At 46.3% G+C, this 22897-nt stretch overlaps 1 protein-coding gene across 2 annotated transcripts; it reads left to right on the forward strand.

The window, feature by feature from the left end:
* The first annotated feature begins 186 nt into the window (after positions 1–186).
* ILDR1 (immunoglobulin like domain containing receptor 1) lies at positions 187–21044 on the forward strand. Of its 2 annotated transcripts, XM_075436694.1 has the most exons (8): positions 187–246; positions 3230–3400; positions 5637–5786; positions 6490–6609; positions 6764–6910; positions 13394–13525; positions 15337–16145; positions 17175–21044. In XM_075436694.1, the coding sequence occupies exons 1-8, from the start codon at positions 192–194 to the stop codon at positions 17214–17216; spliced, it is 1626 nt and encodes a 541-aa protein (XP_075292809.1). In that variant the 5' UTR covers positions 187–191; the 3' UTR covers positions 17217–21044. The 2 variants fall into 2 exon arrangements, with proteins under 2 accessions (XP_075292809.1, XP_075292818.1); XM_075436703.1 differs by lacking the exon at positions 6764–6910 and having other exon boundaries at positions 6490–6573.
* Positions 21045–22897: the final 1853 nt, after the last annotated feature.

A 22897-nucleotide genomic window follows, 5' to 3' on the forward strand; every position in this document is an offset into this window, starting at 1 on the left:
GGCTGGTGTTTTGTCCGGCAGGGAGGCAGGCAGGCAGGCAGGCGTACCTGCCAGCGAGGGGCGGCGGAGGGAGGGGACTGGGGCCGGGGCAGCGCCCGGTCCTGGGACAGGTGCCACGGGAAGGGGAGGGCCTGTGGGCGCGGCGGGGTGGCCCGGCGCGACGTCCCCGGGCCGGCGGAGTAGGCAGCGCCATGGCCCCGCGCGGGCTCCGCCGGTGGGCGCTGCTGCTGGCCTGGCTGCCGGCCGGTGAGTGGGGCCGCGCCGGGGTGGCGGAGGGGTCCCGGCCCTCTCCCGGGACCCCCCTCCCCGGGCCGGGACACCCCCGGGGCACAGGGGGCCCGGGAGCCGCCCTCGGGTTTCGCCCGGGGTGCAGGTGGTGCGGCGGGGGGAGCGGCGGCCGCCCCGCGGGCAGGGGAAGGGAAGGAGAAGGGGTGGCCTGGCCCAGGCGAGCTTTGTCCGCCCCTCGGCGTCGGCCCCCGCCGGGCGGAGGAGCGGAGCGCCCCCGAGCTCGGCACGAAGGCCGTGCGGAGAGGAGTTTCGGTGGCCCCGAGGGTGCGGCTACTGCTCTCCTAGGAGGAAGTGGCCGCCTGCCTCCCGGCAGCCTCCGGGACCGCTCGGCTGCTGCCAGCCTGGTTTCGACCCGAGCGCGGGGTGCAAACGCCGAGGGGCTCCCCTTTGGCTTCTGGAGAGCGCCTGCTCCTGCCTCTGCTGCTAGCTCAGCAGCCCCGGCCTCTTTCGGGGTCTGGTGTAGCTGCCGTGCTGCCATGCCTGCTGGAGACATGCTTGTATGGAGAGCGGGAGCTCACCGCCATGTCTGCAGGCGGCCTTCAGCAAGCAGAGTCCTTTCAGCCAAGTTTCACAGGTTTCCTGACAGCTTCTGATCTGCTGAAGGAAATACAGCGATCATTTTTCATCGTGGATGCCTGGGTCTTTGTTGACAATTTACCTTTAAACACCAAAGTTCAGTTTTTCACAGATAAAAGAAGCAAAAAAAATATGGAGGTGTGCTTGTTGATTGTCTCGCTTGACAGCCGTGTTCCTACATGATGTGCTAGCTAAAACCTGGCTTCACTGGGCTCTGAAGGTTAGTGTCTTCAGTGCAAAGCCATCGGCCTGGGGTAGCGGTAACTTACTAGGTTGGTAGTGTCCAGATGTGTTCTGTCCAACCAAGATAAGAAGGCTGTCTTCATGCAGTGGAGTGATGCAGTCCAGGTTTAGGAACCAGCCTTAATTTCACATCTTCGCAGTTTTCTTGGAGGAGATTAGTATGAAACGTCAGACGTGCAGAGACATCTGACTGTCCTCCGGTGGGAACAGCAGGTTTTTAACCTCTTTAGAAAATAACAAACTTGTCTTTCAACTCTGACACTTTCGCGGAACAGAGGTAGTGAGAAAGGATCGTTTTCATAAAGAGCTTTGGTTTCTGGAAGTGAAAAGCACATAGTGATTTTGAGTATCTTATTCTTGCCATGGAGATGCTGCTGTAGGAAACCCATGGAAAATCTGTTCTGTTTGCATGAGCCTCAGCAGGTCAGAATTGATATGGGAATTCATTTGACTGACAATGAGATCAAGGTTTTGCCAATCTTGAGAGTTTTGATTTTGGGTTGGTTTCTTGTGATTTCCTGCAGTAAGATCCTGTGGGTCAGCTATTTCACAATGAAATCTGAAACAACATGTGTTGAAGTACAATGCTCTTATTTAACAGCAACTGTAACTACCTGTCACCAGCCTGGACATTGCTTTGCTGCAGCATTGTAAAAACTAGAGATGCTCGTTTTTGCTAGAGGTTTGCATAGCTGCTGGTATTTCTACATTTAAGTGCATGTGTGTATATCTTATTTTTCAGAAAAGCCTTGGACTCAGAGTTTACCCTGGTCCTCTCTGTGTTTGTATGGTATTTTTAAGGCAAATGAGTTTGCTCTGCCTGTGCTTTGAGTTGGCTGAACAAGAGTCTGTTTCAAACCAGAAACTGAGCAAGTACTACATTGAAAATATCCTACTGCAGAATTGCTTGTTGAGGCAGCGGTGCCCCTCTGCAGCATGTTTTCCACCGGGTGGAAACTGGGTGAGCTCTTATTTGCCTGGAACGTACTGTGGAGGTGCAGCCTAAGAGGACAGTGAAAGAACGATGCTTGCAGTTGTGATCCAGATGTTACTGTCTCGTCCCTTGTTCCCTTGCTCTCATCCTGAAAACACGGAGTAGAGGGAAAGTCTTTGAACGTTTGATAAAAATTAAGTGCTGGTTCATGGTGACCCTTTCAGTTGGTACCTTCCAAGCCTTCCCCTTCCCTTCCCTTCTTTCCTGCTGTTGTGCTCCCCGGTTAAGAAGCAGCTGGCATAGCACTGCAACCCCTGCCCTGTTCTCCAGGGTGTTCTACAGGGCATCCCGCACTCGCTCCACGCTGTTTGTATTCCCTTATCAAAAGCAACTGGTGATAACTTTGCTATTGTTCACGACAAGCACAGCTTACTGTATTATCAAAGTTTAAATAAGATAGACATGTCTCTGGAGTGTGGCTAAAATAAAGCATAGCTTGTGAGAAGGTTTGTAAAACCTTCCTCAGTGGGTGCAGCTGCTTGGACAGAAAATGCTGTGGGGGTTGTTATGGATGAGTTCTATACATAACAATAGCTTCATTAACAAGGAAAAAAAGGGTAATCGGACGTGTGCTGTTCTGAAGTGGCGATAAACAGATTAAGTTTAACTATGATGCTAAAGCCCCAAAGTTGTATTGTCTTAATCCTGGTCACCATCAGATAACATTCTGATGACTGTTTTAGCGAGACCTTGATAAAATTAATTTGGTGTTTATATGAATGGATGTCACTGCAGAACTTTTCTGGTTAGGATGACAAGATCAGGCAATCCCATCCTGGGTGTTTCTGGCCCCGATGAATTACCCTCCTGTCTTGGGACAGTTTTCCCCATGCGGAAGGAGAGCACAGAGTGATATGCTACATAATGGCTGCTAATAGTTGCTTTGTCCCTCAGGCAGGCCAGTGCAGCTGGCTCAAGCTGCCTTCTGTCAGGGAAAGACAGGACTCAGATTCTAACCAGGATTTGTAGCTCTGGATGGCTTCACCAGAGGGGCTGGTGAGGTCCATAAGTGCAGGTCTAGATGAGGCCGAGGGAGATGTACTTTGGTTGTTGGTCTGGTGCAGAGTGAAAGTTGTGATGTGAGGTCTGTTCCTGCAGGCTGACTGCCTTCTGTGTTCTCATTTGCAGGTTGCCTCTCCCTCCTGGTGACAGTGCAGGATGTTGAGCGTTATACCACCTTATTTGCCACTGTCGTCCTTAAGTGTGACTACAGCACCTCTGCACAGCTGCAGGACGTGGTGGTGACCTGGCGCTTCAAATCCTTCTGCAAGGACCCCATCTTTGACTACTACTTAACCTGTGAGTATCGGGCTTGTCCTCCAAGGAATCCCTCCTCAAATGGGAAGGAAGGAGAAGGTAGACTTACTGGGGAATACAGACTTTTGACCTCTCCCTGCCCACAGACCATGTCACGTGGTGGTATTTCCCTGCGCTCCAAGAAAAAATACATCATGTCTGTGATTTCTGTTGCAATGTCAAGGCTTTGTGATACGACGTCGTAGAAATCCCAGCCAAAGCAGCTCATTTGTCCGCCTTGTCATCAACTCAGAAGGCAGAGAGGCTCAGCCACGTTTGACGCATGTCAGTCTTGGCATCCCTATCTTATGCTTCAGCATGTTTGAAAGCAAGGGCCCTGCAACAAGTGGACTTTATGATTCCATGGCGGACCGCAATGGTTGGAGCTAGATACCTGTGACTAGGTGTTGCTGATTTTAGGAAGCAAAAGAAATAAGTGCATTTTGGAGGGCAGGAAGACTGCTAAGTAATAACATTTAGTACTGGTGATAGCATTTCATATGCAGACATTCTGGTGTGTGCTGCCTTAATTCAGGAGTGTTTAAGATGGTTCTTAAGGTGGTATGCAAACTGCATCCTGGGGTGCATCAAACACAGTCTAACCAGCTGATCAAAAGAGGTGATGACCCCACTATATTTAGCGTTGGTGTGGCCTCACCTTAAGTATTTTGTGGAGTTCCTGGACCCCACAATTGAAGAAGGATGTTAAGGTACTTGAATGCATCCAGAGGAGGGCAACAAAGTTGGTGAAAGGGCTGGAAGGAATGCTCTGTGAGGAGCGGCTAAGGACTTTCGGTGTGTCTAGTTCAGAAAAAAGGAGGCTGAGGGGCAATCTCATGCTCTCTGCAGTGCCTGGGGAAGGGGGGGGAAGAGGAAAGGGAGGTGCTGAGCTCTTCTCCCTGGCATCCAGTGATAGGACACATGGGAATGGTTCAAAGCTGTTTCAGGGGAGGTTCAGACTTGACATTAGGAAGCATTTCTTTACCAAGAGGGTGGCCAAACACTGAAATAGTCTTCCTACACAGGTGGTTGATGTCCCAAGCCTGTCAGTGTTTAAAAGGCATTTAGACAATGCCCTTAATAATTTGCTTTAACTTTTGGTCAGCCCTGAAATGGCAAGGCAGTTGGACTGGATGACCATTGTAGGTCATTTCCCACTAAGCTATTCCCTTCCTTTCCCCTTCACCTCAGTAAACCCTGCAGTAAGTTTAAGCTGGCCAGCCTTAGCTCAGCTGCACACTGAAGACTGAGCTCAGAGCGGGGAACCTGGACTTGTTTAGTGTCTTGGTGCCCAAACTCTCCTTTATGCAGTCTGGATGGGTTGGGTAGGCATGTTACCAAGTGCTCTACAGCCTAGTCCACAAGCAGGTGGGTCACTAGCTCTGCTGATCAGCGTAATGTGAGTGCTTTGAGCCCAGGCTCAAGCTGATAGCCCCCAACACGGACAGAAAGCTTGAAGGTCACAGTGTTTGCTTAGTTTGGTCTGCTCTTCATGATCTGTTGTAGATACAGCAATGGAGGAGCCTTTGACAAGCTTTATCCTCTCCTCTCTTCATTGCAAGCCCTTTACTGACAATGCGGACTGTATCAGTTGTCTCCCCAAATCTCAGCTCCCAAATACCTGACAATTCAATGTTAGTTTATATCGTGAGTCTGTTATAAGAGTATTGCACAGAAATTGCCTCTAGTCCTCCATTAATTCTGTTAGGTGTCTCTGCACATAATCCTTAGCTGGAGTCAGATGATGGATTCTTTTCTGTCTTTGAGCTCCACAACATCTGATGGGATACAGGAGGGAAAGGGAGACAATCCCTACAGCAGATCATGTATGCCCTGAGATTTTTTTTTTTGTAAATAAACACAGTTTTGTTTTAGTTCCAGTACTCCTGGGAGTTTTATAACTTTTTTTCCTTGCAATTTATCTTCATACTCGGAGCTGCCCTCCAGCCTACCGCCATTTGCTTCTTTATAGTGTTGTTCTTTCAATTGTGAGTGCAGGAAGCATCTTCTCTGCAGCTCCTGCATTTTCAAAATCTGTGCCATTCCTGTGGCTCTACCTCTGTTTGCTTTTGAGTACTCCAAAGCAACTTATCCTTGCTGGTTTGAAGCCATGCATTGTATTACTAAACCAAAGCAAATGCACACATGCATTTAAGAGTTCCTTTGCTGCTCACAAGGGGATAGGAATTGGTCCTTTGAAATAACTTTTGACATCTTATTTGGTGATGTGTGTTTGTAGCATACCAGGCTGCTTTAGCTCTTGGACAGGACCCATCTAATGACTGCAGTGACAGCCAGCGGCAGGTGCGCATTGTCATCCAGAAATATGGGCAGAAGGATCCTGTGCTGGGTACCGACTACCAGCAACGAAAGATCACCATTCAGAACCGTAAGTGACTTGAGCTCCCAGGCCTGCCAAGTGACGAGAACAATAAATATGGCTAATGTCATCTGTAGCTTACATATTCTGTGAGGTGGCACTGGAATAAGAGTTGTGAAGGGCCCTGTCCCCAGCTGGCCTGAGGGTGTTGGAGGCATTGCAAGCTAAGGCTGAGCTGAGGATGCCTGAGCATTTTGTTGAAGAGTGGGAAAGTAAGCTGAGGAACCCGGAGGCTAGAAAACAGTTCTTTCTTCCAAGAAGTACTGCATAGTTGTCCAGGTACATTATAGGCTCCCTGCTGTCCCTGGAGCAATAGATGCTGCTACTGCCAGAGGAGTTCTTGGGATGGCTGCCCTAACAGGGACAGTGATCAGTGTTCCAAAACCAGTAGGGGATGGCCACAGTGGGTATCTGTTAACATCTGTCACCCAGCAGCATGCTGGTTATTTCACTCTACAGAGAACTAGTTCCACTTCTAACTAGCGTTGCCTTCCAGCAACACAAAGAAAAAAGGGACTGGCAGTTGATTCTGTTTACAGGAGTTCTCGATGGACTCAAACGGGATTGTTTCAAAGTGATGGCTACGCTTGGGAAGAGGGGAGATGCAGTAGCATATGTCACCTGCAGGCAGAGGGTACTTTTATAGTGGGGCCTGAAAGTAGTGTCTGTCAGTCCCAAATAGCCCGCTGACCTCTCAGTCCCTCTCCCACAGGGGCAGACCTTGTCATCAGTGAGGTCATGTGGTGGGACCACGGCGTGTACTACTGCACTGTGGAAGCACCAGGAGATACCTCAGGTGATGCGGACAAGGAAGTTAAGCTGATTGTTCTCCGTAAGTGTGGGGTTTTTTTTTGTCTGTGTGGCGGATATCTCCTCCTGTTCTCTTTCTCCCCACTCCAAGATGTCTCCAGCGGTGGAGAGGTGCTCAGTAACTTACCATGCCCAGATACATCAGGAGCCTCTTTCTCTCTCCATGTTTCCCATAGACTGGCTCACAGTACTCCTCATCGTTCTCGGAGGCCTGTTCCTCCTTCTGCTGATTGGAATATGCTGGTGCCAGTGCTGCCCCCAGTATTGCTGCTGCCACATCCCATGTGTCTGCTGCCCAACCCGCTGCTGCTGTAATGAGGAAGGTGAGGTTCAAGCAAATGTGTGTCCATTCATGGCTTCTGACAAGACAAAAGCTTGACTGGGAGCTTGCTGAGCTCCACTTTCTCCCTCCAGTTCAGCATCCGTATAGACTGAGACATTTCTTCGGCCAGTGTGTCCTCTGTGACCATTTTTTTTTTTTTTTTTAATTTAGAGGAGGGCAGCTAGGATATATGGAGCCCATCTTACTCCTCTGTCCTACTTTCAGAAGTTCCTCTTCACTCACACCTTGCTACCAGCTTCCCTCATGTCATCCAGGGCACAATCAACTCCTTTTCATGAGTAGCTCAGGACTTTTCTTCCCTGTCTTGTAGTTTGTGTGTCTGTGCATGTGAGGAAGGCAAGCAAATGCCTTCATACTATCTCCAAACTGGCCTAACCTTCAAGTGTGTTGCTCTGAGAGGTAATTATGTAAAAATTGGAGTTTTCTATCGTCATGTTATTTTCAGAGCTGTTCCTTCCACAAGAAAAAGATTTTGTTTGTTTTTCTTTGGGGAAGGAAGTGAGGAGAAAGAAAGGAGAAAGATGGTCTGTCTTGGTTGTCAACCCTGCAAATGCATTCTGAGGTTTTGGGGGTCAAGAGAAACTTTGTTGTGTATACTTTTTAGCACTGATACAGATTCTGCAGCCAGACCCTGTTCCCTTAATAAGGCCAGTGTTTGATTTTGGCTACTAAGGTCATATAACCTCTGTGTTATTGTAACTGAGACTTAGTAGCAACACATTGTGGAATAGCCCCCCTGCAGCTTGCATGGTCTGATAGGAATAAAATGCAACAAATACATTTATTTATCACTGAAATATCATTGAAATCACCAGATTCTTCCCCGTATGTTACAAGGAGAGGCTTTATGAACAAGGAGCTGTGTTTCTGGTTTCCCTTTACGTGAAAAAGAGCTATTTGGTATACCTTAGATGTTAGTAAACTGTGAGTGTTTTAGAATCATAGAATAGTTTGGGTTGGAAAGAACCTTTAAAGGTCATCCAGTCCAAACCTCCTGCAATGGGCAGGGCCATCTTCAACTGACCAGGTTACTCAGAGCCCCGTCCAACAGAATATCACAGAATATCACAGAATGGTAGGGGTTGGAAGGGACCTCTGTGGGTCATCTAGTCCAACCCTCTGCCGAAGCAGGGTCACCTACAGCAGGCTGCGCAGGACCTTGTCCAGGCGGGTCTTGAATATCTCCAGAGAAGGAGACTCCACAACCTCCCTGGGCAGCCTGTTCCAGTGCTCCGTCACCCTCGGAGGGAAGAAGTTCTTCCTCATGTTCAGACGGAACTTCCTGTGCCTCAGTTTGTGCCCATTGCCCCTTGTCCTGTCACTGGGCACCACTGAAAAGAGCTTGGCCCCATCCTCCTGACACCCACCCTTCAGATATTCAACCTGACCTTGAATGTTTCCAGGGATGAGGCATCTACCACCTCTCTGGGCAACCCGTGCCAGTGTTTCACCACCTTCGTTGTGAAAAATTTCTTCCTTCTATCCAATAGAAATCTACCCTCTTTTAGCTTAAACCCATTACCCTTTGTCCTGTTGCCACAGGCCCTGCTAAAAAGTTTCTCTCCATCTTTCTTATAAGCACCTTTAAGTACTGAAAGGCCACAGTAAGATCTCCCCGGAGCCTTCTCCTCTCCAAGCTGAACAACCCCAACTCTCAGCCTTTTGTCATAGGAGAGGTGCTCTAGCCCTCGGATCATTCGTGTGGCCCTCTTCTGGACCCGCTCCAACAGGTCCATGGCTTTCCTGTGCTGGGGGCTCCAGAGCTGGATGCAGGACTCCAGGTGGGGTCTCACCAGAGCAGAGCAGAGGGGCAGAATCCCCTCCCTCGACCTGCTGGCCATGCTGCTTTTGATGCAGCCCAGGGTATGGCTGGCTTTCTGGTCTGCGAGTGCACATTGGTGGCTCATGTCCAGCTTCCCATCCACCAGTACCTGCAAGTCCTCGGCAGGGCTGCTCTCAATCACATCATCCCCCAGCCTGTACTGATGCTGGGGGTTGCCCCGACCCATTAGCAGGACCTTGCACTTGGCCATGTTGAACCTCATGAGGTTCATACAGACCCAGTTGTTGAGCTTGTCCAGGTCCCTCTGGGTGGCATCCCATCCCTCAGGTGTGTTGACCGCACCACACAACTTGGTGTAGTATGCAAAACTGCTGAGAGTGGACTCAATCCTGCTGTGTCATTAATGAAGATATTAAACAATACTGGTCCCCATATGGACCCTGAGGGACACCACTTGTCACTGATCTCCAGCTGGACATTGAGCCATTGACCACTACCCTCTGGATGTGACGATCCAACCAATTCCTCATCCACCTAACAGTCCACCCATCAAATTCATATCTCTCCAATTTAGAGAGAAGGATGCCAAGGGGATCTGTATCAAAGGCATTGCAGAAGTCCAGATAGATCACACCTGTAGCTCTTCCCTTGCCCACTGATGTAGTCACTCCATCATAGAAAGCCACTGGGTTGGTCAGGCAGGACTTGCCCTCAGTGAAGCCGTGCTGGCTGTCTCAAATCACCTTCCTGTCCTCCATGTGCCTTAGCATAGCTTCTAGGAGGATCTGTTCCATGAACTTCCCAGACACAGAGGTGAGTCTGACAGGTTGGTAGTTCCCAGGGTCCTCCTTTATACCCTTTTTAAAAATCGGTGCAATGTTTCCCTTCTTCCAGTCACCAGGGACTTCGTCTGACTGCCATGACTTTTCAAATATCACGGAGAGTGGCTTGGCAACTACATCAGCCAATTCCCTCAGGACTCTGGGATGCATCGCGTCAGTCCCATAGACTTATGTATGTCTAGGTTCCTCAGGTGGTCACAAACCTGATCTTGTCTTACAGTGGAAGGGACTTTGCTCCCCCAGTCCCTGTCTTGTGGTCCATCCAATTGAGAAGTGTGGGAAGAGAGTTTGCCAGTGAAGACTGAGGCAAAAAACGTTGTTGAATACTTCAGCTTGCTCATCCGTTGTAACCAGTTTGTCAGTCTTGCTCATCATAGATTTAAGCTTAATTTGCTTAGCCCTTGCAAAGAGCGAGCAGAGCATCCCTCTCAATTGCTAAAAGCAAAACAAACCAAAACATTTTCTGGGGGCTTTACAAGCTGCCAAGTAAAATACGTGGTGTTGAGGAGGCTATGGAAATTTGGCAGAAAAATTAGTTTCCATGAAGGGAGAGAGAGGTGATGGAGATGAAAGACTCACAACTCCAGACTTCCTAGTTCTCATTAAAAATATATGTGTGGGTTCTTTTTTGTTTTTCCGTGCTGTAGGAGACGATAGCAGTCTCCAGACCTGCTGCTGTTGTTTTTCCTGCCTCCTGTTGAGGATAGGTAGGAGGGATTCTTGTGAGGTTTCCAAAACCTATACCTGCTCATGAGAGAAGGTACAGACAAGTCCAGCCTCGTTGTCTGGCTGCTGGATTCTGTGGCTGTAATTTCCATCCCAGCTGCCTGATCCCACTTTGCAAGGGATCCTTGTGCCTGCTCCCCTCCTCTAGTGCACCTTCTCTTCACTTCATCCTGTGTCTGATTTACTTTTTTGGACTCCAAGAAATGAACTGGAGCCCTGAAAAACCACAAGAAGATAGATACAGAGGGCATCTGAAAAAAACAGTCCTAAGGAATAACAGTTCCATATAACCAAAGAGAAAGCGGAAATCCTCAACTAAGTCTTAAGAGTTACAGTGTGAGCCGAGTACGGGTGATTTCTTCCCAATTATTGCCCACTAGAGGGTAGCCTAGATCTGCTGAACGGGCAGAGATGCCACTGAGGCAAGGTGATTCTGGTTTTTTGAAGTTAGGTCATTAACTAACATGATTTTGAACCGAGTAATAAAAGAAGTGCATTGTTTGAGTAATTCAGAATTGGTGTACAGAAATATTAAACATGCCCCAGGAGCAAGCCAATTACATTCCTCATGGAGAGCTCTGCAAAAAGCACACCAGGGTAAATATACGTATGACCTCCTTCTGTTCTCATTCCTTCCTTCTGTACTGTGGACTTCTTCCACTAATGAATTGGTGCAAAATAGGATACACTTGCACCTGGGTCTGACTAGGTTGGAAAATATTTTTTTTTTATAATTGGCTCAGCAGCTGTGTCAAAAGTAAGGAACAACCTTTCTTAGCAGGGAGTAAGTGGAGGGAACAACAGGACATCCTGCCAAAGTTTTATAGCAGATATTAGTTTTGGATGTAGGGTGAATCTGACGTTCCTCAGATAAATATGTTCCCTTTAAAAAGAGATCTGCAACTTTACTTCCATTTTACAGGTGAGGAACCAGAGTACTGGGTTCAGTGTTCTATATATATTGGGTTCAAACAGGAAGGCAAAGTAACTGAGGAAGGAAGAGAGGATGAAAGTACTGCAGGAAGTCCAAGGGTAATTCTGCATTTGTTCAGCTGTAGGGAGAGATCAGAGAATTACAGGGGCAGGATGACTTTGGTCCTAGCAACTGCCTTCGTACCCTAAGGAGGGGAACCCTAAGTAGATACGCTCACAGCTGCTGGGCCTTTCACTCCTCAGGCAAAGACTGTGGTCAAAACGCAGGGACTTGCACTCAGCAGTTCTAGGACATTCTCAAGGTGATAACTGGAGGAATGGAGAGGAACAGATAAGACGTTTCCCTTCTTTTTATCATTTAGCATTTCCCTCTTTCTCTGTTCCTCCAAGTTTGAAACTTAAAGTGGAGGAAAATCCCGTGGGGAAAAAAAAAAATAACAAAGCAAGTTTGACATAAAGTGCTTGAAAGCTGCTACATCAGGCCACACAGCTTTGAAGAAAAAACAAAGTATTAGGATTAAAAACCCTGACGTTTCCAGCTTTGTAGTTCACTCTGGCTGGAGCCAGACTGGGGAGGGGGAGGGAGTTTGGAGCGGAGAACAAAGTGGAGCTGCATGAACTGTGGGGAGAGGGAAGGGTGTGCTGAGAGGCATGGTCAGTCCCTGTTTTGCTGCAAGTGGTGCTTGGTGTAAATTCAGTGAAACAGCTAAAGAAGGCCATGTTTAATAACTGGAGTGCTACCTGAAATGGAAAGCTCAGTCCCAAAGAGTGTGCAGTCTAAATGCTGCCTGCTGCAGATGAACTCAGGGGACAGAATTAATTGGAGCTTAGCTGTAGCCTGGTTTCTTAAAGAAGCAAGGCTTATGCAGTCAACCTGTCCATTTATGCCCTATCTCTTTACCTCCAATAGCTTTTAATTTCATCAGCCAACTTCAGCCAGATTTATCAGAGGGGTAACAGTCTCAAAGGCAATTACGTTCCTATCTGTCTCCTGAACTGGATAGCCAGGAATGTTCTGTTCATGCCTGACCAGAGAAGAGGCTGCAGTAAAAGCCTGTCACTTCTGAAACTCAAGAGAACCCATACAATGGAAATTTTGCAGAGGCCCCATTGCAGAAAAGCTTCACCCAGTAATGACAGACAAACCATGCAGAGTTGGGCTTTGTAAGGTCTGGGGCTTGCAGAATTTTCTTGCTTGTAAACTTGAGTTTTGATTGTCTGTGGTAGAAGGAGTAAGTTTCTGTAAGATGTTTTCAGGTATTCCCAAAAAACAAGCTGCAACGAGTGATGGTTTTGAAGATAGGGATGGTGAAGTTGTCTGTGTAAAAGAGGTGAGATGGAAGTGCTGAAAAAAGTGAAGAGGAATTGGAGCCTGACCCCATGAGTAGGGATCTGCAGCTAGCAATGGTGGAAAAGCAGTGAGGAGGAGAAATTTCCACTGGGTTTGCTCTTTTGGCACACTGGACATCGCTGTTGCGAACAGGAAATTTAGTTTGTTCACCATTTTGACCACAGCGTCCTAAGGGATTTAATTTTGGCAGTCATGCTGAAATAAATTACAGAGAGACACAACAAGAGTGGCTGAAAGACTAGAAAGGGAGAAGCTGGACAGTGCGCCTCTGAGTGCCCTGTTTGTGGAACAGAGAGGAAATGATGGAGAATGGTGTGGAAAATAAGATCTGGACAAAGCCTACATGAAGGTGGCAAAAAAAGGTCTTGTTTATCTGCAAATCAAAGCCAAAAGGGGAAGAGACCAATGATGAGCTGAAAGAGTTTTAAGAGACAGAAAACAGTGTGGTATGTCTTGCTGTATGAAACATTATTTCCCACCTTTCTGCACCTGTACTGATAATGACAGGACAGGTAGAAATATTGCATTTGGTTATGTGCTGTGTCCTTAACCATAGTGCCATTTGTTCAGAGTTGCTGGAACTGTATCCTGAATGTCAGGAAGCAACCCTTTTCTTCTGTTTTAGGTATCTTTCTGAAATTGTACAACTTCCTATTGGAATTTCCTGTGCTCTGTTTTGCCTTTGCCATAGGGTGGAGAGAGCTTTTCATTCTGTGAATTTCCTATGTCTGATCACACCCAAAGGCTACAATCTATCAAGCAAAATAGTATGTGGTCTGCAAGCTGGCTCTCTGGATAGCTTCTGTAAGCTTTCTTCTTCTTTTACAGCACTGGAACGGCATCGGTTCATGAAGCAAGCTCAGGCCCTTGCACCTTGGATGTCACCCCACATGTTCTATGGAGGTGGTGACAGGAACTCACAACTTTCCTCTTACCAGCTGAACCCTCTACTGCAACGAGGTGAGACCATGGGCATCATTTCAGGGAAAAATCAGGATGAGAAACAGGTAACTTCTCAGGGAGGTTCAGCAGTAAGGCTTTAGCCTCTCTACTACGAGAAAGACGTTCCTAGCATGACTGCATGCCCTAGCATGACAACTCTGCTACATCTGCAGCGTACTATAGACTTGCTTGGGTGGATAAACACAGCCTATCCATCTTATGTGTCTTGCTAGGTTCAGTGCTGGGTGAAGTAGTTTAGTGCTAACTAAGGTATATCTGTGCTACACTCCAGCGACTGCAGGGTAAATATACCCAGCTTATCTCGCTTCATGTGGCAGAGGAGGGTACTGTCTCTTTGTTCTGCTGTGCTGGTCACGGTCAACTCCTTATAGCCAAAATTGACATGACAAGTGAGTGAGGTGCAGTTTGTTTGAGTTCTTATCAACCATCTAGTCTTCAAATGATTAAGGGCACACTGCCTTCTATGCCTTCTGATCTAGCCTGCCTGCATGAAGGACTCTTTAATGAACCAGGAAGAATTTTCCAGTTGTTCTGTCCCAAAATTGCTTGTATTAGTGGTATTTATTTGTAACTTTAGTGGTATTTATTTGTAACTTTAATGGAGGAGGGAAGATGGAGTCTCTGAAGTCCTAGAGAAATAAGTAATAAAATAAATTATTACCAGTAATATTATTTAATCACCCAAGGAAAATAGGGGAATTCAACATCATGACTTCTCAAATAAATATAACATATTTTTCATCTGAAATTAGCTTTTCATCACTATACAGCAATCACAGATTTACTCTGTGTCCAATGAGTCTTAACTGTTGTTTGAAGAAATAGTTTGCAAACTTCTTAAATGCTAGATTCAAGATGTTTGGGTATATACTTTTTTAGCCTGGTCCTTAATTCTACAGTTACCTATTTTTCATAGCTAGGGCACTGATTTTCCTTAGGAAGATCTGGTGATGGAGTCTCCATGATTTAAGACAAAATACATTTGAGTCTTCTCAAGGAAGTCCATCTGCTTGCTGGCACAAAATGGGCAAATAAGTTCCTTAGGCAGTTTCTTAGCCTATGTTTCCACAGTCCTTGAATCTCGTGTGCTTAACTTTCCCTTAAATTTGTTTCAGGTCAGCTTTTTAGAAATGTTGGTTATTAGGGACTTCTAAGGTCATCTAGTCCTACCTCTTGCTCAAAGCAGGACTGTCACCAACGCCAGTCACGTTAGCTGTGGCTTTGTCCAGACAAGTCTTGGAAACCTGCAAGGATGGAGATTCCATGACTTCTTTGGGTAACTGTTCCAGAGCTGGACCAGTCTCCTAGTGGAAAAAACTTCTCCATTTGCTACTTATATCTATACATACATGTGTGTGTGTATGTGTGCATATATGTAAACATTTCTTTTTGTTCTGCAGTATTGGTTCGTATTTCTTTGAGTTCAATGAGCTATAAGAGGAAACACTATGAACTTTCTCTGATCTTGTTTAAAATAAAATTTGGTATCAATGCGGTAGGAAAAAAATGCTCCTCTCTCTAAATATATAAACTATGTTTCCTGGTGTGCTGGATAACTTTGATTTCTTACCTCTGTTCTGCCCAAAACATAGATCGTACTGTAACCTACTAGCTACGACTCTTTGCACCTTACCTCGTGTGGTCTGGATGTGCTGGTTGTGGTGCTTGAGGCTCACGCAGCCCTTTCAGTGAGGAGGAACAGCAGAAGAGAGGCTCGAAAGGGACCCTACAGGATCATTAGTGCAGAAGGGCCCTCTCTTTATTGTTACCGCTTGACTTGCTGCATTCTCCTGTGCTTTTATCCTTAGATGTGTCTCTGCAGAACAGTCTTCCACTGGTGCAGCCACAAGCTCAGCTTTCCCCTAACAAGGGTGTTTTGGACTATCTGGAGTCTGAAATCCAAAACCTTAACATGTCCCAGCTCCGGCCACCCTCCCACCAGCGGCAGGCTGTGCAGCCCAGCTTGCTGTCCTCCCTGGGCTCTGAGATCATGCCGCCTCCTCTCGCTGATCACGTCTCCTCCATCCATGGGAGCAGCAACTCCTCACAGCCACAGAGAGCTGCCCGCAACCCCAGACCCTGGGACTCTGCAGCAGAGGACAGGAGGGAAAACCAGAGGTGGCCCTTGCCTTCCAGTGGGGATTCTCATTCCAGCCATAGTCGGGAGCCCTGGGACAGGCAGCGAGAGGACCATCCTCAGAGGCAGAGGACAGGCGGCTACAATGGCAGGCCCCAGCACTCCAGACGGGATGTGTCACCCCCACGCCAGGCTGAGAGGGGCAAGAGCAGCAGCAGCACCTCTAGTTTCTATCCGGAGGAGGCCAAGGAGCATTCCAGCCACCATCATGGCTGGAGACAGGAGCCTGCAAGGAGGCGAGACTACGAGCACTACACCAGGAGGAGCAATAACTCAGGTCAGCGGCGTCACAGCTACTCTCCCCCTTCTCGCCGGGGGTCATGGAGCTCCTCAGAGGAGCAAGTCCGTCTCCCAGCGACAAACCGCAGGCGGCGGCACCGGTCTCGGGAATGGCCAGAAGATAAACCCCCCAGTTATCGCTCATTAGAAGTCATCCCAAGTCAGGACAAGAAGCACAAAGACAGGGCAAGGCCACGCTCGGTGAGTCAGCTGCCGTTTTGCTTTCCCATCTAAGGGAAGAGGTGGGTTTTGGGGAGTGAGAGTGAATGTTTGTTACTTTCTGCAGCCTGTTGTCTTTCAAAAGGATGGCAAGGAGCACTGGGTGCCCTGCGCAGCTTGGCTAGGAAGAGGCTGCTGAGTTCCCTGCCTTCAGATGTGTTGCATGGCTATAGTGTGTTCAGGGGCAAAGTGAGCAGTCAGATAAATTAGGTCCCCTATCATGTCCCACACCGGGTGACATGTTATACCCTCTTACTCCTGTCCCCACATAGAGCCATTTGGGGGTCTAAGTGTTGTTGTTAGAATAGCTGTTTTCCTGGCATTGCCTGGGGAGAAAGCATTTCCAGAGTAGGCAGCAGTATTGAGTATCCCTCTGAAGCCTTTTCTGATGTAGGTTTACTTCTGATTTCTTTTAACATGGGCATGATTCTCCTAGTATCGATCTCCAACATTTACCTTTTATAGTATCTTGGTGGTATTTTTAAGACGGTTCATATGGGAAAGCATCCAGGTAAGATGTCTAAAGCTACATAAAATAGGCTTTAAGATCATGGGTGGCTGTAGTGGTGAGAAATGTGTGATCCTCCAGGCCAGGTGGAAGAAGGTGGCTTGCTTATTGGGACTTGAGAACTGCATTATGTGGTCAGTGAATAGCTGTTGTTCACAGCTCATCTTGTCATTTTACACTGGGACTAGATTGCAGGTAGCAACCTAAGTGTGAAAAGCTAGGCAGTGTATTTCCCCTTAAAGAATGAAGTTTTTTTTTAAATAAAGAGATGTTAATTGTTTCTTATCACATATATGCAGAATTTTACCAGGTGAGAGTCTTCTCAGAAGGCTGTATTTTGCACATTACCATTTTCTCTTCCGAGTTTTGGAAGAAAGTGCAGTTCTAGTCCCAGCAGGGATGTGTGTGTGTAGGAATGTTGTTTTTATGGTGCTCAGAGCAGGTAGCACATGGCATTTCCATTCATCCTTCCTTGTTCCTGAATCTTATATTTTCTCTTGCAGGACAGAGGAAGTTCCCACAGTGGAAGAAGCATAGTCATTTAATGCCAGTACTGAAAGAACTAAAATTACCACCAGACTCCTCTTAGCTTTTCTACTATGTAGGTTGGGATGGCTGCTTTTGATTGAACAGACAACCAGCAAAAATACAGATGAAGCAGCTTCCCCTTGGACTTACAGTTCTGAAGAATCTATGTCCAGCACCCATGAAAGCAATACGTAACCCCTTTTTATTCTTGCTGTGATTTGAAAACTTAGGTTTGCAATGGGATGTCATATGCTAAAAACATTCTGTTGGAAGCATCAGACTTTTTTACTAAATGATGTATTCCCAGTATTTAAAGAGAGATACCAGTTGTCTCTGGGTGTCCTGGCACTGCAAGGAGCCCAGTCCATAGAATGCTGGTCATTTGCACACCAGTGACTGGAGAAGGGCTCCAATGATCACAGAGTTGTAAAGTCACAGGACATTTAGAAGATTTAGGTTGGAAGAGCTCTCTGAAGGTAATCTGATCTGGTCACTTGGCAGTTTGGTGCAGGGAGGCACAGCATCTCCTTTCTAAGGCCCTCTGTTTTGCTTCAGAAAGTGTAACATTTGCTGCTTCTGCCTGGTTGCTCCGCATGGTTGGGGCAGTTGCTTCCTTTTGTCCCCAGTAAGCCTCTCCCAGACAGAAGGATCACAGTGTTGGAAGAATGTTTGACTGCCTTAATAAGGGCTTACTAGCACGTCTGCAAATTGCCAGCTTATCCGCCCTGTACTGACTGAAACAACCTGCCCTACGTTAGGCTTAGACCTTAGTGCCTTAAAAGATACTTGTTCTAGCCTTTTACCCAGACTTGAATTTATCTGTAAACATAAAGGGATAAATTTAGCAAGGTTTGGCCATCCTTATGTGGACTGAGCAAGGTATGACTACAGTCCCTCACACCACAGACCAGGATTTCCTTTGAACTCTAGGAAGCACAGCTTTGGTGGATATATCTTTCCTAAGCCTTGTACTGTTTTCCATGCATTTTATATTCTCCCTTTGCTCTCTGTGCCATGTATCATATACATGGGGTGGGATAAAGGGCTCTGAAGAAGTCTTACAGTCACCATTTTTACTATTGTCCTTGATCTTTACCCGGACGCTTATACTAATGCTGCATATGTGGTGCATCTGATCTGTAGCTAGATTGCAGGGTTTTCTCATCTCTCACCTTGCAACTAGAACACAGAATTTCTCTACGCTCTGAGACCAGCTGCGAAGGAGAACAGCTTGCCATTTCTCCTTGATGTGATTCATCCACTGTTTTCATTTAAAATGTGCTGGAAAAAGAGAGGTTTGCTGGATGCTTCCACAGGAAACTGGCTTGCCAAAGGCACTTCTGGGATTCGAGAGACTCAACTGTTGGCAAGGAGCTTTTGGAGCATCTTGTGAATTATTTTGTTACCCAGAGGCACTAGAGATTAGCCAGTATCAATGACTGTATTGCCTAGCTTATTTCCCTGCATGGGACACTTGCTACTACTATTTGTTCTTTAATGTCCTGATTACTGATGTGCTTATGCTTTCCCTTGGAAGACTGACTTGGAGAGGTTTTCACTTTGCCCACCTCCTTTTTTCTTTTCTTTGGACAATGATGGGAAACATCACACTTGGAGCAAATGCTCCTAGCTGGACATCTGATGCAGTTGCTGATCGACCAAAGGCTACTACAGAGAGTGCTCATTTTCCTACAGTTTCTTGGCTGACAGTGCTTATTTCTAATTCCTGTGTATGGAGATAAAGCAGGAGGACCCATTGGCTTCTCTGGCTGACTTCATTTCAGAACTGGAGGCCTACTTTTTGAAGACAGAGGGGCTGTTCGTCAGCAATTGATGGCTAGCACAAAAAAAAGGTAAAAGAGCTCAAAGACTAACTCCAAAGTTTGATTTCAAGAAAGGAAGGCTGTATTAAGTGTAGCCCTTGTCTGCAGGAGACCCAAACTGAATAATGTGAACTGACCCATGAGTTCCATCTGAAATATAGGGAATTAAGTGTGTTTGCAGAACTTGCAAAGCCAGTATCACTCTTGAATCTGGTTCTCGGCCAGTGGCTGTGAATCATTTTTATTCTTATTTAATGACATGCTAAGGATTTTATGCACTCCTCCTCCTATGATGGGCTAGTATTTTTATTAGTGAAGAGGGCTTTATGGTGACTGCAATGACACAAAATAATATGGGGCTTCTTCCAAAACTAGCATTCTATTTTGACTTTAGCATTGCCCTCTGATGACTTCTAGCAGATACCCAGGGCCCTGCAGATTCTACCCTTGGAAGCTGAATTGGTGCCTTGGAATTTGACTCGCTCCTTATGCTTCCAGTATGTTCATACATCATGCAGGACAACTTCTTCCTGTCATCTCAGCCCAGCCCAAATGTCCAGGTTTCAGAGAAGAGCCGCCCCTTTCTTCATCAAGAGTAGAGGCTATTGAGACATCAGGTGAGATTTCAAGATGGTAGCATCGGAAGAGTTCACTTTCCTTCGCATTCAAGTGTGTATAAGCCAACATGTGTCCAGCAAGTTTTCCCAAGAGCAAGAACCCCCTCACACAGCAAGAAACCCCAGATGACTCTGTGTAACAGTAGCAGCTGTTGAAGCTTGCTGCTGTAGTATGAGCACACTAACTGCAGAGGTTGTGCTTTTTAATCTAAATCCAATGAAGGAGACCTCCGTCTTTATTTGGTCCTCTAGACCACATAATTGAGCTAGGGTGACTAATTGTAGATTGTGTGAACACAATTTGTGCTGCGTGAAATCTGAAGAGTTTTATCTTTATCATACTTGAGCTCCTTTTCAGTCACTTTGTTCATATTTATAGAAACACTAAACACAACTCTTCAGGGAAAATTGATTGTATCTCAGTCTTAATTCTGTAACTTCTTAAATTGCAACAGAAGTAGATTAGGTTATCCAGCAGCAAAGCAGAAATGGCACCAGTTTTACTGGTCCACAGACCACTGCAGTTCATAAAACACCAGTTGGTGGGCTGCGAAATAATGACAAAGGAAATCTATATATGCATGCTTTACAACTGCAAGCAGACAGAAAAGTGAGAAGGAAATAGGCTCTGCTTTGAATGCTAATTTCTATTTTTAATTGGCTATAAATGAAAGCCGTTGTGACAGCACTGCACAATACTATGTGGGCTCTTTTTTCCAGTAAGATTACAGGGTCTTTGACTTTTTAAAAGAGGGAGAGAATTGAGCAGCTCAAATACTGCAGACTGAAAGAAATAACAGTAGGAAATAGCCTAGACTCATTCTTTCCACATTGTAATTTATTTGTGCTTAAATTTTCAGCCATTCCAAAGAGCTGATGATCATATGTCAGCCCATTTGTGTTGAAAAAAGTTGAAAATGTTTCACGTATGGGAGTTATTGCCATTCTAGACTTTTGTTCTTCCTGTCATGCAGCTGAAGGAATATACCATGCCCCCAAGAAGAATTTTCTGTCTCAGATAAAGTGCCTTGATAGCCACTGGAGTTACGCTTATGTAAAATAATAATGTAATGAGTAAGTGATGGTGTCACATGGGGCAGATAAGGACACGTGTGCTGCTCCTGTCAGCTGCTTTCCACCTCAGACCAGAGATTCATAAGAGAGATAAAAAAATCATGCAATTTTTCTTTGATTAAGAAAGGACTTGCAATATCTGGCTTTCTTGCTTATTTGCAGAGCACCCTGCCATTCTGGAATGCCGTTCCACGAACGGAGGGCAAGGGCTGCTTCTTGTGCAATCATCGATCTGGACTTGGCAAGGGCCTGTTCGGCAGTAGAAAGTGCTGAAATGCCCAGCTGCTATCTCTGGGATTGTATTCATGATAGCCCTAGCTAGTTAGGCTAACTTTGGGGGGGGGGGGGGGGGGGTAGGGGTGGGAAGGTTACCTCGTGTGATAACTACAATGCAAAGCTCTTCAGCGGTATGTATTACTACATAGGGTAGCTAAGTCCCCTCTGTGTTACTACCTCCAGCAGCACATCAGTTTAAACATCCACTTAATATGGTTAGAGCCTTCCATTTGTTGACCTGACATAGGAGAGGGATGACACTTGAGGTTATATTAAATTAACCCCCACAAGTAATCACTGCTCGTTGCTATTTCTGCCAAGTTTAATGCCTATAATGTGCCTTGTGCTAGTCTTCTGAATATTATTCCAGCTGTAAAAGCAGATGGTAAATGTGTAGATTCTCTTCAATGACTGTCAAATGTGTAATTAAAATATAAGAGAACTTTCAACCAGTTACTCTTTTGTGTTCTTCCTACACCATAAATTGCTTTTTAGTGTTAGCGCCAGAAGTGGAATTGAAAATTCTTTAGTCTTACTTCTAGAATTAACCTAGTCATTAAGAAATTTCTGTTGTTATTTTTTGGACAAAAATGCAAAATGGTTTGCTTGTATGGGGGATTTTTTTTGTTCTTCATATTTCAGGGGACTTTTTTCCTCGTTTTTCTAAGAAAAAAGATAATTTGAATATATACTCACCAAGAGAATAGACAAATGTCTGGGAAACCGTTGGCAGCCCTCTTTAATGATGTGACCCACTGTAGCAACCACTGACTTGGCTGCCATGTCTGTACAACAAGAACACTTCCTATTTGGCTCTGAAGTACTTTGAGCTCCATGACAAGAAAAGGCTTCTAGAAATTTTGTTTGGTTGATAAATGAAGATACTGGTTGAGCTTTTCACACTTTCCATGTGTGACAATCGCCTCATAAATAAGTGTCTGACATAAGAATGGAGGTCTGTTGGGTCTCATACAGCCAGCTTAATTTATTACTCATGTCCTCCCCATTGCCCTTATCTAATGCCCTTTGTAGCTCAGTGTTGCAGCCTTTCTGTCTCTTCCCCCTACTGCTTAGTGGTTGCACGTGCCAAATACAGATGGCTGGTCTGACCGAAAACCCAATGGGCACATGGAACTTGAGCTATGGGAAAACATGCCCTAGAGCAGCAATGCAGCCACTTTCTGACTGGGACCAGGGAGCCTGGGGAGAAGTTATCATAGAATGGTTTGGGTTGGACGGGACCTCTAAGGATCATCTCATCCATCCAGTCCCTGCCCAAGACAGGGACATCTTTCACTAGATCAGACTGCTCAAAGCCCCGTCCAGCCTGACCTTGAACACTTCCAATGGTACGGTGTCCACAACTTCTCTGGGCTACCTGTTCCAGTGTCTCACCACCCTCATCGTAAGGAATTCTTCCTTATATCCAGTCTAAATCTACCCTATTTCAGTTTAAAACTGTTTCCCCTTGCCCTGTCACTACATGCCTTGGTGAAAAGTCTTTGTCTTTCTTATAAGCTCACTTCAGGTACTGAAAGGCTGCAGTAAGGTCTTTCTGGAGCCTTCTCTCCCGGCTGAACAACCCCAATTCTTTCAGCCTTTCTTCATAAGAGAGATGTTCCAGCCCTCTGATCATTTTTCATGGCCCTCTGGACCGGCTCTAACAGGTCCGTGACTTTCCCTGAGGTAAGTTTTGACAGCTGGCTCAGATGTGTGCCCATCTTGTCAGCCTGTGCCAAAAGACTTGGGCATGGGGAAAGAAGAAATGTGAGCAGGGTGCACGCTTACTCCTGTGCACCATCTGGGTAATGCATTTGTTGGAAATGGAGGGTAAAATACCAATAGGTGTAACAACTGCATGTATTTTCCAACTGTCAGAGCAGCGAGGTTACGGCCCACGCCTTCCCA

Source organism: Opisthocomus hoazin, chromosome 1 (genome assembly GCF_030867145.1).
Source record: "Opisthocomus hoazin isolate bOpiHoa1 chromosome 1, bOpiHoa1.hap1, whole genome shotgun sequence".
Taxonomy (NCBI): Eukaryota; Metazoa; Chordata; class Aves; order Opisthocomiformes; family Opisthocomidae; genus Opisthocomus; species Opisthocomus hoazin.

Bases quoted from the DNA above. Each gene is read 5' to 3' on its own strand.
- ILDR1 (XM_075436694.1), top strand. From the start codon at position 192: ATGGCCCCGCGCGGGCTCCGCCGGTGGGCGCTGCTGCTGGCCTGGCTG. The intron at 6,610-6,763 runs GTAAGTGTGGGG...TGTTTCCCATAG, and splicing joins AGTTAAGCTGATTGTTCTCC to ACTGGCTCACAGTACTCCTC. The intron at 16,146-17,174 runs GTGAGTCAGCTG...TTTCTCTTGCAG, and splicing joins ACAGGGCAAGGCCACGCTCG to GACAGAGGAAGTTCCCACAG.